The 12,658-nt window shown below is 34.0% G+C and overlaps 1 protein-coding gene across 1 annotated transcript in view; it reads right to left on the reverse strand.

Annotated features, from left to right (window-relative positions):
* LOC132546539 (replication factor C subunit 1-like) overlaps positions 1-8,842 on the reverse strand; it is a 29,239-nt gene extending 20,397 nt beyond the window's left edge. The window contains exons 1-8 of the mRNA XM_060210262.1: positions 8,756-8,842; positions 7,100-7,447; positions 5,386-5,464; positions 4,766-4,852; positions 3,739-3,923; positions 3,382-3,462; positions 2,625-2,673; positions 1,001-1,116 (exon numbers count right to left, since the gene is read on the reverse strand). Coding sequence (XP_060066245.1) covers positions 1,001-1,116; positions 2,625-2,673; positions 3,382-3,462; positions 3,739-3,923; positions 4,766-4,852; positions 5,386-5,464; positions 7,100-7,447; positions 8,756-8,758 — 948 coding nt within the window. The 5' untranslated portion in view covers positions 8,759-8,842. The remainder of the gene's footprint in view (positions 1-1,000; positions 1,117-2,624; positions 2,674-3,381; positions 3,463-3,738; positions 3,924-4,765; positions 4,853-5,385; positions 5,465-7,099; positions 7,448-8,755) is intronic.
* Positions 8,843-12,658: the final 3,816 nt, after the last annotated feature.

The following is a 12,658-nucleotide window of genomic DNA, read 5'->3' on the forward strand; positions in this document are numbered from 1 at the left end:
AAGAAAAAAGATGTGGGAAGATTGAGACTTCACCTTTATTTTACTAGGCGAGTGGTGACCACATTTTAAAGCCAGTTGCCAACAAAAGAAGCCTGTTTTTCATCAACTCTGAACCAGCTTTTTGAAAAAATATATAAAATGATATTACAAGATGTTTATTTTTGCTTCCTGTTTTCGTATCAACCCATTTGTTTCAAATCTTTGTGAGAACACTGAAGAACATAAAGCTTCATTTTTTTAACCTCCGGCTGCAGTTGTTCAAAAGGTTTGTTGGAGATAACCAATGGTTAGTGAAAATTTAGAAACCTGAAAGCTTGGAGATAACCGAGATAACCAGTGGTAAGTGAAAATTTACAAACCTGAAAGCTTGGAGATAACCAGTGGTTTGTGAAAATTTACGAACCTGAAAGCTTGGAGATAACCAGTGGTTAGTGAAAATTTACAAACTTGAAAGCTGAATTAAATCAGAAACATTGTTGTCAGGTTGACATATTTGAAGTTAGTTTTGCCTTCAATATTCTGGTTTTTTCAGTGGCAATAATTTTAATTTTTCACTACTCACTGCTTTACTCTCACCTTGAATGACTGGGAAGTTGGAACTATTCAGACAAAACATCTTTCCCAGGACTGCAAGTTTTGTTTAGAGAACCAACATAGTTCTATGATTAACGTAGAAGAGTTATTTTCAAGTGGCATATAGAAGTTGTGTAACAAGACGAGGTAATCAACACAGTCCAACCAATAATAACTTACTTTAAAATTATATGTTTTTGTGGGACTCAAATTTTTTGGATTTCTAAAAAAAAAAATGTTTTTGTTGGCACTTTTAGTGGATAAGTCTTGTTAAAAAATCACTAGTGCTATATGACTTACTAGAAATTCATGGATTTAAAGTACCTGCAAATACAACAATAAATCACAAACGAATAAAGAATGAATAAACAGTATTTTCCCGGCTTTATTGTAAGGTGTAGGATACGAAACCTAAATGACTAAATACCTGTTTCGACTCTGGTGTTTCTGGGACAAGAGTCTTCGCTTCTTCCTTCACTTTTTTTACAGCAGTTGCCTTGGAGTGTTCCTTTGCTTTAGCAGCCAGCTTGCTGGAAAGGTTCCCTGAAACCAAAAATATCCACTACAATATCAGAACTACTGTCCACTGTTTCTGACAAAATTTTCATTCTGATACTGACCAGTCTGAATGATTGAAGAGCTTTTTGTTGGAACTCTCATTGATATATTTTAAACTCAGAAAACACCAGAAAATTCCTGTGCTTGAACAGGCTGTTACTGATAATCATTTGATGTACATGTATTATGTCATTAGATCATATTTTAAGTTAATACCTTGCTCCAGTCATTTGAATTCAGATTTGAAATTATATGCTGCTTTACTGTGTTATTAGCACAAGCTACTGTTTACAATTACGTTTAATTAAATATCTCACTTGTCCTCCTTCATTAGTATGGTTGTTTTTAAACTCTTAGGCAGAATCGAAAATAAACTGCCATTTATATCTTTCCCCCCTTCCCAACCCCTCCTTCCCCTAAAAAAACCCATGAAATGAAAATTTAAGCATTTTTACCCAAAAATTGTCTTTCTTTTCCAAAGGAGGGAGATAAAAACTTGTCTGATATATCTCAAAGTATATGTTTCAGTATGACTATTAACAGAATCTGAAGTGAATCATTTTTCCAAATCTCAAGCCCCAAAATTAAACAAAAAGAGTTCCCCCCCCCCCCCAAAAAAAAAAAAAAAAAAATCAATGTATGTAATCTATTAAGTGGGTTCAGATTATATAAAACTGGTTTAGTAAGTGGAAACTTTTAAGTTAAGATTTTCAGCATCCCTTATTTTCAGAGATGCAGGACCTTAAAAAGATATCTTGTAAACAATGGATATATTAAGGTGTCTGGTTTGCATTTTAATCATTTACCAAGTTTGATCAATTTTGACTTTGCTTTTTACCAGAGCTGAATGGCACTGCCCACAAAAAAGCAACACTGACATCTTGCTTCTATTTTTAATGAAGAAAAACAATAGTGTATTTCATAACATCCTCAAAAAAATAAATTCCTTTTTGTAAACCTGAAAAATTGAAAATTTTTGATAACAGTCTGAGTTATCTCCCTTGTGAATGATACACAGGAGACAGGTTGGACAAAAAATCTATCACTAGGTTGGACATGAGATGTTCTTCTCTTATGAATGAGAATTTTACAGACTGAAAATTGTAGCCAGACTGAAAATTGTAGCCAAACTAGAAGTTGGAGTGACATGAATGCCACCACCATCAACCAAGGAGAAGCTGATAGTGTTAAAGGCTTTGTAAACAAATGTACTCCAGACATGCGAAATGATAGTCCAGCCAACAGGATCTATGGTAAGGAGACTAAATCAAAATAGAAGTTCCATTCATTTTTTCCCTTTCGATTCCCATTCTAGGCTCGCAGAAACAAATCAGAACTTACATATTATAATTATACAACGACCAACCAAATTACAGATCTACATCTGTATGTTTTCATAAAGAATAAATAGACAGAATAAAAAATATGAGGATATGAAGGAAAGGACAATGATAGTGGGGGCAGATAAAGAAAATCTCTCAACAGATACACACCTGATGGACTGGCGGACTTGTGAGGGGAAGTCGAACTAGACACACGTGGCTGAAATATTACATATAAACACATGTTACTGTAAGTGCAAAACACCAACAACTATTACTGTCATTATGTTTACAGGTTTTTTTCACATTTAAAGACATCATCATAAGAAGAATTCCAGTTAACACTGTCCCAACATAGTCTCTTTTCTATGTATTACCATATTTCTCTTTGACAAGTGATAAAAACTTGCTATGGGCTCCTGATAAAATATCAGAATGTTTTGATGATGTCATTACAAATTATCTTCCTGAATAATACATACATCTATCATTGCTGATATAATACATTTTAAATATACATTAAATTCTTTTGCATTTCTTAAGACAAATTAACAGATATCTAGTTACAAAAAAAATCCATTAACGGTTATCAGACATAAAATACAAGATTTCAAATTTTGGACTTGAGAAGAAGTTGAAATGTGTTTTCAAGATGGCAGCCAGGTTGGATTTCGGACCAACCCGAAATTAACAAACTTTGGTCAGAATCATGTCACTATCATTTCAGGTAAGTTTCAGCTCAATGAGACATATAGAACTTGAGCAGAAGTTGAAAATGTTTATGACGGACGACAGACAAAAGGCGATCGCAATAGGTCATCTGACCGCAGGGTCAGATGACCTAATAATAATCCTTCATGACTAGAAAATTTCAAAATTCAAACACACAAGAAACAAAACTTTGCATAGAAACAGTGTGTGTACTCACCTTTTTACTTGGTTGCACATTGTCCAGTTGTGCAAGAGTCTTTTCAAAATCATCATCATCATGAACCTCTTCATCTTCATCCTTTAAAAAGACAAAAAGGCTTTAATCCAACCAAAAACCTAAGTCAAAGAGAGGCTGCTCATTTCATCCTATATCTTGAAAACACTGTAAATAATCTTGTCTTGTTCCCAAAAAAGAAGGCTTTCTCTTGTGTTATACATCAATCTGCTGAACTCAGCTACTTAAGTTTCCAAATAACCTTTTCATATATACAACATCCAACTGAATCAAATTCTTGTTTCTGTTAGTATATCATCTTGTGCCTAAAATAAGCTTTCACTTGAACTTTTCACCTACCAGCTTTCGTTTGGATACCACAGTTTTTCTGTCGGAGCGCTGTACAGTTTTACTGCCAAAGAAGTCCGACACATTCACTGGAGTTTTTGTCTCAGATTTCTTTATTTCCGTCTTGGACTTGACTTTTTGTGGACTTGGTGTCTTCAGAAATGAATCTAAGGAGGACTTTTTAACTGGTTCCTCATCTAAAATAAATCATTTGGATACCTTGTTAACAGAAAAGGCCCGAACAACCAAAATAAATGGTGCAGTGTTATTGTTAAGAACATTTAAAGCAAGTATAATGATAAAAAACACTACAAGAAAACGATACAAAACGTTCTATTTTCCAATAGTATGTTACAAAACTAAGACTTCCTGTTAATTACTCAAATCAAAAGTCACTGCAACCATTTTTTATTGATATCTAAAAAAATGTACACAGTTCAAATTTTCACATTAATGATGTTGATGATCAACCAATTCTTCTATGATAAAATTTCAGTTTTAACTGATTCTTTAGAGAGTTATTTTAGAGATGGCACACATTTTTCTATTCTGCTACAAGATTTTCTCTGTGGTGAAGACTTTAGTAAGTTTGAAGGAATCATGACATTAACTATTTAATTGTGAAACACCTGGACTGGTTCCGTCAATCCGTAATGACCTGACCACTAATAATAATGCAACCATCTAGTTTCCTTTCAAGTGTTTTACAATTTCCCTGTCACAGAAGTAACGAAGCTGAAGACTTAATTCTTATAATTGGCAAATGGAAACTCGCACCTTACATGCATGTGTAAGACAGCACTAACAATGTTTTGAGAATGAACATAAACAAAAAGGGAGAAAGAAATAGGCTTGGCTGAATGCTGATGGCCAGCATCCAATTGAATTTTGGATGTCTTATGTCGTGTCAAAACTTCAGACAGTTTAAGACTTAAAATTGTTTCATTATCCCGAAGCCTGGTCTTGTTGTTAGTTGCTGCCACCTTCCTGTCACAGAAATAATAAGTCGTTTCTTCACCTGTACCGAGCACAGACTCACCTGAATCTTCCATAAATACAATTCCAGCCTTCTTTTTGTCATTCTGGCTCCTAGCTGATTTCCTTGGAATAGGTTCTTCATCAGAGTCTGCCATTAAATCAGATAGGTCAACATTTATTTAATACAACACAAAAGGTTTTAAAATGTTAATGAACAAGGTCTAACAAGGACTAATTTAGTTAATACAGGTGTCACATTACAACATTTCAACCACAGCTTTTCCCCACACATTTGGGAAAGGGCCTTTTCATCTCATTTTGGGAAGAAAATCAATCGATCCATTGGAAGGACACTTTAAGGAGTAAAATACGCATTCTGGTAATTCCGCCATATAATGAAATAATATAGCCGATATTCCGCCACACAGAGCTCCCCCGAAAAGCCCTATAAATACAGTCAGCTTATCGACCATGCTAGAAAAATTTGTAAAATCTTCAAACATGAATATGAGTTATTTAAGTTTTGTTTGGTACAATGTATTTCATTACCGGAGGTACATAGTGCAACTTCTGTCTGGTACACCATTATGTTGTGTGTGCTGTTAAAATGTACCAGATTATCTGATGTACATAAGGAGACTTCTTATTGGTACTTCATTGTCTACTGAAGCTTTTACACACCTGATTCAATTATTTGTGCCTTTTTGCCTGATTTCTTGTGACCAGAAATGGTGTCCTTTTTCCCTTCCTCACTACTGGCCTGCAAGTAAGAACAAGAATATTTTTATTCTTAATCTAAAATGTATATTCTACAATTTGTCACAAAACACTTTTCCATTTGAACACAGGACTTGTACCTGTCAAGAACAAGTATCAGGAAAGGTGTGAATTTATGGAATGCATATCTCCTCACTTCCAGTTCACATTTTTTTGTGCGTGTTTGTTTGCAAAAGTACTATCTTGATAATTACATTAAAAAAGGGTTTTTTTTTCATAAAAAAAAAAGAAAAAAAGAAATCCCAGGCAATCTTGGCATCCACCATTGAAGTTTTTTTTTCTCCTTGAAAGTTGGATCTTTTCCTTTCTTTTCTCTACTCTGATTTTGCTCTTAATGATAAGAAATTTGAACATTCCTTGCAGAAATAGTGATGATATTTTTAACCTACCAAATGTAAAATGGTGGCCAGGAAGCCATTTTCTTCCTTCTGATTAGTCCCAAAATTAAACAGGCACAAGTAGAGACCAATGGGGAACATACTTATGAAATTTGAGAGAGATCCATCAGTGCTTCTCAAGAAATATGGATATCAGTCTTTACCAGTGGAAAACCAAGAAGGCTGTCTGTCGACCATTTTCTTTTACTGATCAGTGTCAACATCAAACAGGCACAAGTGTTCAAGGGAAACATACATGTGACATTTGAGGAATATCTATGCTGTAGTTCTCAATAGCAATAACATACTTTCTTTGACACTGACCTTTCCATATACCAACAATTTCATTGACCTTTACCTATAATAACCATGACATTGACCTTATATATACTAACAGTGATATTGACCTTTACCTATACTAACAATGACATTGACCTTTACCTATACTAACAGTGACATTGACCTTTAAATATACTAATAGTGACATTGACCTTTACATATACTAACAGTGACATTGACCTTTACATATAATAAGTGATATTGACCTTTACATATACCAACAGTGACATTGACCATTATCTATGCTAACAGTGACATTGACCTTTATCTATACCAACAGTGACATTGACCTTTACCTATAATAACAGTGACATTGACCTTTACCTATAATAACAGTGACATTGACCTTTACCTATAATAACAGTGACATTGACCTTTACCTATAATAACAGTGACATTGACCATTACATATACTAACAATGACATTGACCTTTACATTCAGAGTGACATTGATCTTTACCAACACTTCAAGATTACCAACACTTCAAGAAAAAGCAAAGATGGCCACCTGTTATCAATTTTGGTTCACTGATGTGACTCAATACCATAAATACTTTTGAAGAAATAACGATAACAAAGCACAGTTGACAGATTCTAAGATAGCTGCCTTACGACCATCTTGTTTCACTAATCAAAGTTTCCTGTCTGCCATTTTCTTTATCTGATCAGTCCCAAAATTTGATGGGCACAACTAGAGACCATGAAGAATCCACAAATGAAAAAACATAAAGATCCATCCAGTACTTTTCAAGAAATAGCGATGAAAACATTGTTTACAGATGCACAACGGATGTTGAGCGATTTGAAAATTCAGATAATAAGTGTAATTAAGCTTGAAGTATTTGTAATATTACAAATAAAATATCTCCAGAGTAATAAAATATTGATAGATCATATTTTACCTGGCGCTTTCTTTTCTTGGAGCTTTCCTTCGTCTCCTGTTTTTCATATTTCTTTCCAGATAAATTTCCATTAACATCCTCTTCATCACTGTCTAAAATAATAACCTTCTTTGCCTTTGATCCACTATCTTTGCTCCCTTTTATATCTGAACTTTTTCCCTTTTTATCATTATCCTTCCCTTTCTCTGTTGACTTGCATTCATCTTTTCCATTTTTTTCATTCTGATCTTTTTTAGAACTTTTAACAGACTTTCCTTTCACATTTAACTTCGGATTTTCAGGCTTTTCGGTTTTATTGCTGCTATTAGTTTTCTTCACATTACTACAGGAAAAAAAGCTCCGAATATCCTGAAAAAAAAAATCGAAATCAACAACATTCAAAAGCAATATGTATATTCGCCAGCAAAGATTTAATATTGAAGACAGTTAAATCATACTACTGAAATATTTATGCATCCTCAACATTATGGAAACCTGATCAAAATCGATACAATTGATCAACTAATTCGAACACAGAAAAGTGATAAGCATTCCGTAGTCCTCTATTCTACATAAACACACAGTATATTATCTTATTTTGGTGCAATTTTAACACAGAATCTTTCGGCAAACTAGCTCAACGATGAGTTGAGCAAGATTCTTGTACTTTCAGTATCAAATGCACAAAGGTAATATAACTACTGAAATAAGGATGTTTACATCAAAAATAAAATATTCACACAAAGTTTTTACACTCTTAAGCTGTTTATGGTTGTCTGATGGAGCAAGAACTTATTTCAGTTAATATTCTTTCATTTTAAGTCAATTCCAGATCAATATGAAATAGTCATTAGAACATCAGATCAATTTTGACGAATTCAACCTTTGTTCAACCAATCAAGCTAAAGAGATGTTTTCTTACCAGGCATTACATCAAAGCTAGCAGTCTAAATTGGTGTATGTACTGGCATTGAACTATTTCACCAATGCCCTGGAAAATTTAAGTTTTCCACTTCTTCTAAAGTGCTCGCCTTCAACATATGGAAGATTATGGCAAAGTCTTGAACTGATGCATAAGTGTTTGTGAGTGTGGTGAGTGTGCATGGTACTTCTCGGAAATAGTCCAAGGACCAGAATACCGTTATGCCTTACAAATACGATGAACTGAAGCAGAGTTCAGGTGTATATGAAGAGGGACATTTCATTTATGTGTGGTCTACACCTACTTTTAAGTAGATGACAATATCGACACAAAAATGGCAAACGGTTTATTCTGCTAATATAGGAGGGAAAAGCAGAAAGCGTCCATTAATTAGCTTGATCTTAGTGTTATATCAACATTACAACAGTAAGCATTTTTTCCCTTGGGGGGGGGAAGGGGGGGCTGAACGTTTGTGTAGTTTTTGCGTGCGCTGAAAGAAGGTCAAGACACCGGGAAAGTAACGACAATTTTAAGATATCTCTGCCATTTATATTTGGAAATGCTGTAGAAGTTACATCTAGCAGTGTGTGCTGAATCTAACGTTACCTTTTTGTGCAATGACAACACATTTCGTCCACACGACTCACGAGACTGACTACACTAGGACCGAAAAAATATATTTCTTTCGTGAAGTCCAGCCTCACAAATAACCAAATTAAACAAAAAGGAATGAATTTTCTATGAAATGTACAAACCATGGCAACACACAAATGACATGTCCGTAGTTAGTTTAAGATTCCAAGTGTTTACACTTTCGTCCGGTCCCCCTTTCGCGCCAAATACGACAACACGCATGTGTGTGACCTTATATTTGACCCAAGGGAGAAATCATTTAGCGATACTCTTGCACAAGTCAAAAGTTCTACGCAGATGCACGTAGGCCAATGACAATGAGCGCTTAGCTTGTTTTTTCCCCATCCCATATGTAATATGACTATGTGTAATATTGTTGATTACATAATGTATGTTGAGCAAGCTATTTGTTTTATCTGAAGAAAGCCGTAATTAGTTATGTTATTCATATTTGAAAACTCCACTTTAACGTTCTTCTTGTTTATGAATAAACCTTTGATTGAGTGATTGATTCACATTTTGCTGGAAATATATATTTTTCAATCTTTCTTGTTTCCAGAGGTAAAAAGCAATATAATGACATGTTTGTTTACATGGTACGGTAGGAATCATAGTGCTTACGTATGGACAAACATTGGTTGCTTTCATTTTCTATAACGGCTCATTACGGATCTATATCTAGGTCCGTAGACCCATGACAGCCATTTTAGTTGAATTTTTGTTACCCATATATGTGATTCCCATTCAGTTGAAGTGCATCGCCATGATAAAAGTGTAAAGCTACAGATGGTTCTATGTATACCAACACGGTAATCTGTGCTTTGACGCAGTATTGTTTGTACATTCCGTACGTTTCAGGAATCACGCTACCTTACTGCAGTGGTCACTTCATACAGATCTATAGTTTGATCTACACTTGTTCTATTAACATTCATCAAAACCTTGCCATTCAGGTGAACACTGCATACATCACGTGATCATATTTTTTAAACCTCGCTGCTTAAAAAAACTTCTTCATATACTTCAGACTTTAAATTTGGCAACTTTTAAATTCTTCCTTGCTAAGTAATTTTCCATTATAGAATGATTTATTTATATTTCATCTCTCTCAGCATTTACCAGGAACGTAAAAATAGTATTTTGAATAAAATGATATTACAATTAAGTACAGTTTTTCTTTAACCGGATATTTCTTCAAATAGCACACTCAATTCTCAATGAAAAATTATTATCTAAAGCATTCTTATTTTTATCCGAATCTTTTAAACATTGACTGTACCACATCACAATCAAAGATTGATGGGGTGCGTCTCATCTTCTATACCACACAAAGAACAACTAACTTGTGCCCAATCCATTTACAATTTTGTTGAATATAATTTAAACTAAGAACAAAGTTTGTCATCCATTATGTCAGGCAACAATACGAGTTCAAACGTAAGATGATCCGACGAACTAGTGTAATGTGCTGAAACCACTGTACCGTAGAATCTAACGCAATTTTTATTAAAGATTTTAAATATAATATTATAATATAAATTATCATTTTTTTCTGTTTTAGGAATAGCTGAACATCGTCAGGTGTGTGTGTCTATGTGTGTGTGTATATATATAAAAAATTTGAATATAATATTATAATATAAATTATCATTTTTTACATCATGTGATTTCCAGTGTTTTAACTTTTTCTGTATATATATGTGTGTGTGTGTGTGTGTGTGTGTGTGTGTGTGTGTGTGTGTGTGTGTGTGTGTGTGTGTGTGTGTGTGTGTGTGTGTGAAAATGGGAGATAACTCCTGTATATTATTTTGATTTAGAAACTTTTAACATATTCCACTGAACCTTAAGGACATAATTATGTTTTCAATAGTCAACCAATTTTTAAATCTACCTAAATTGAGACATGAACCAGTAGTCCCACCTATGTCTTCCAAGCTTCTTACTACTTTGTCAGTCCAAGTCAGTGTAAAAACTACCTTTCTTTGGAATGTTCATGTTATCATTATACCAAATGGGGATACAAAAGTAATTCCCCTTTTCTCTGTTGAGATGGATTTTGTCAGTTTCTTCCATCAGTTAAACACATTCTTCCAGAATACATTGTTACTTTTTACAAAGGGTTACATAGTATTCTGAACCCAAAGTAGGTGTATTTGTTCTAGTGTTCTACACATAAAGAACTTTAAACTTATATACCCAAATTTGCTCATCATTGTCAATTCATGTATTGGTTGATTAGAACAGTTCTTTTAATTCAATCCCTCTTACCATTCCATACAAAAATGATGGAGGTGCTCGTCACTTTGTCGTTCTGTTTTCAACTGATTCAGTTGTGTGAAAATAAGGAACGGGAGGATTTTTCATACTACTGTTATCTTCTCTCAAGATGTCTTCCGTGTAAGCATCTTCAGCTTTCATAATCTAGGTATATACTTACACAAGGTCCTCAAAACGAGAACATTGTCAGTATCTATGAAACTAACAAGCATACTAGCGTTTCAAAACAGGTAAATTCTACGTCTTTAGCTGGGATAAAACGCTCTTTACATATGGTAGGAAAATGGATTACCCGAAGAAATCTAACAAAAAGGGGCAGGTGATCCCATACCTGTTAATGTCCGATTGGAGAATCGAACCCCTGTCGTCTTAATTCGGTGAAAAGTGTGCGCACTTAACACTCTTCCATCTGTTTAAGTTATTACTATTTGAATATTAATGTCCAAATCATAATACTGAAACGAATATTTTTAAGATAGATGTGAGTTCCGACTTCTAATGTCACTGGGGTCAGTTCAAGTATAAAATAAAATGACAAAGTAAAACCAACAGTGACTTTATATCTATGTCATGGTGCCCTTATCACCAATAGTATATATGACGTCAGACCAAGTTGTAATTTGCTCATGGAGCTTAACCAAATTACACGATATCTTATTCACTAAGTCATATACATATACCTAACTTAGTAAATTATATAACTCATTTGATAGATTAGGCGATTTTGTTTGTTTGTTTGGGTTTTTTTGGCAGAAAAGAGTCGATAAATATGGATTTTTTTCTTTCTTTTGGCACCGACTTCTTGTGTACCTGAAGATGGTTATAGGACGGGAATGCCCATGTGCCAGGTATCTATAAGTGTCGCAATTGAGTATTATCAGATGTTTCAGATCATGATGAATATCAAAACCTGTGAGAACATCTATGCAGCCTGATTTTTTAAATATAAAAAAAAATCTGATAGTCTTTCCTGTACTATCATGTGCCGAGCATCTTTTGACAGATGGACAGGCAAATTTCTATTTATAGCCCCTTCCTCCTCCAGTGGGAGGTGGAGGATGAAAAATTATGACAAACATAAAAAAAAAACTATAAGAAAATTTATCAATATCTGTCAAAACAAGGCATATTTATCACATTCAGGAAAGATACATCAGATGATGGCGATAATGATTGATGTCTCTTGATAATGCATTGCGAAAGATGATGATGATGATGATGATGATGATGATGATGATGATGATGATATGTTGCGTACAATTTATATATATTATTTATGATGATGATGATTATTAAAATGTGAATAGAGTGAAAATGATATTAGGCCCTTAAATATTGTGGTGTGTCTGTGTATTGGTGTGTGTGAAGGCGTGTGTGTGTACTCCGACCATGTGTGAGTGTGGCGTTGGCTTGGATGTGAGTGAAATATTTTTGTTTTGAAAAATCGTCGAAAAATATTATGAATTAAAGATACGTCAGACAGGTATACCTGTCCGGATCTGTATCATCTGTGAGTGATGTGTTTCGTTCCATCCATGATGTCTTATGTGCTGGCAGTCACGTTACGTAACAGTACCAGTGTTAGGAAACATTTATTTATTTATTTATTTATTTTATATTTATTTATTTATTATTTATTTATTTAATTTATATAATAACAAACGATAGTCTTATGAACAATAAGATATCTTGTTTCATTTGGTCAAATAGTCAAGCACTTGATCGACATTGCTTCACGAATAATGACA

Source organism: Ylistrum balloti, unplaced genomic scaffold (genome assembly GCF_031769215.1).
Source record: "Ylistrum balloti isolate Yb309-2 unplaced genomic scaffold, AGI_CSIRO_Ybal_v1 Utg369606, whole genome shotgun sequence".
NCBI classification, from domain to species: Eukaryota; Metazoa; Mollusca; class Bivalvia; order Pectinida; family Pectinidae; genus Ylistrum; species Ylistrum balloti.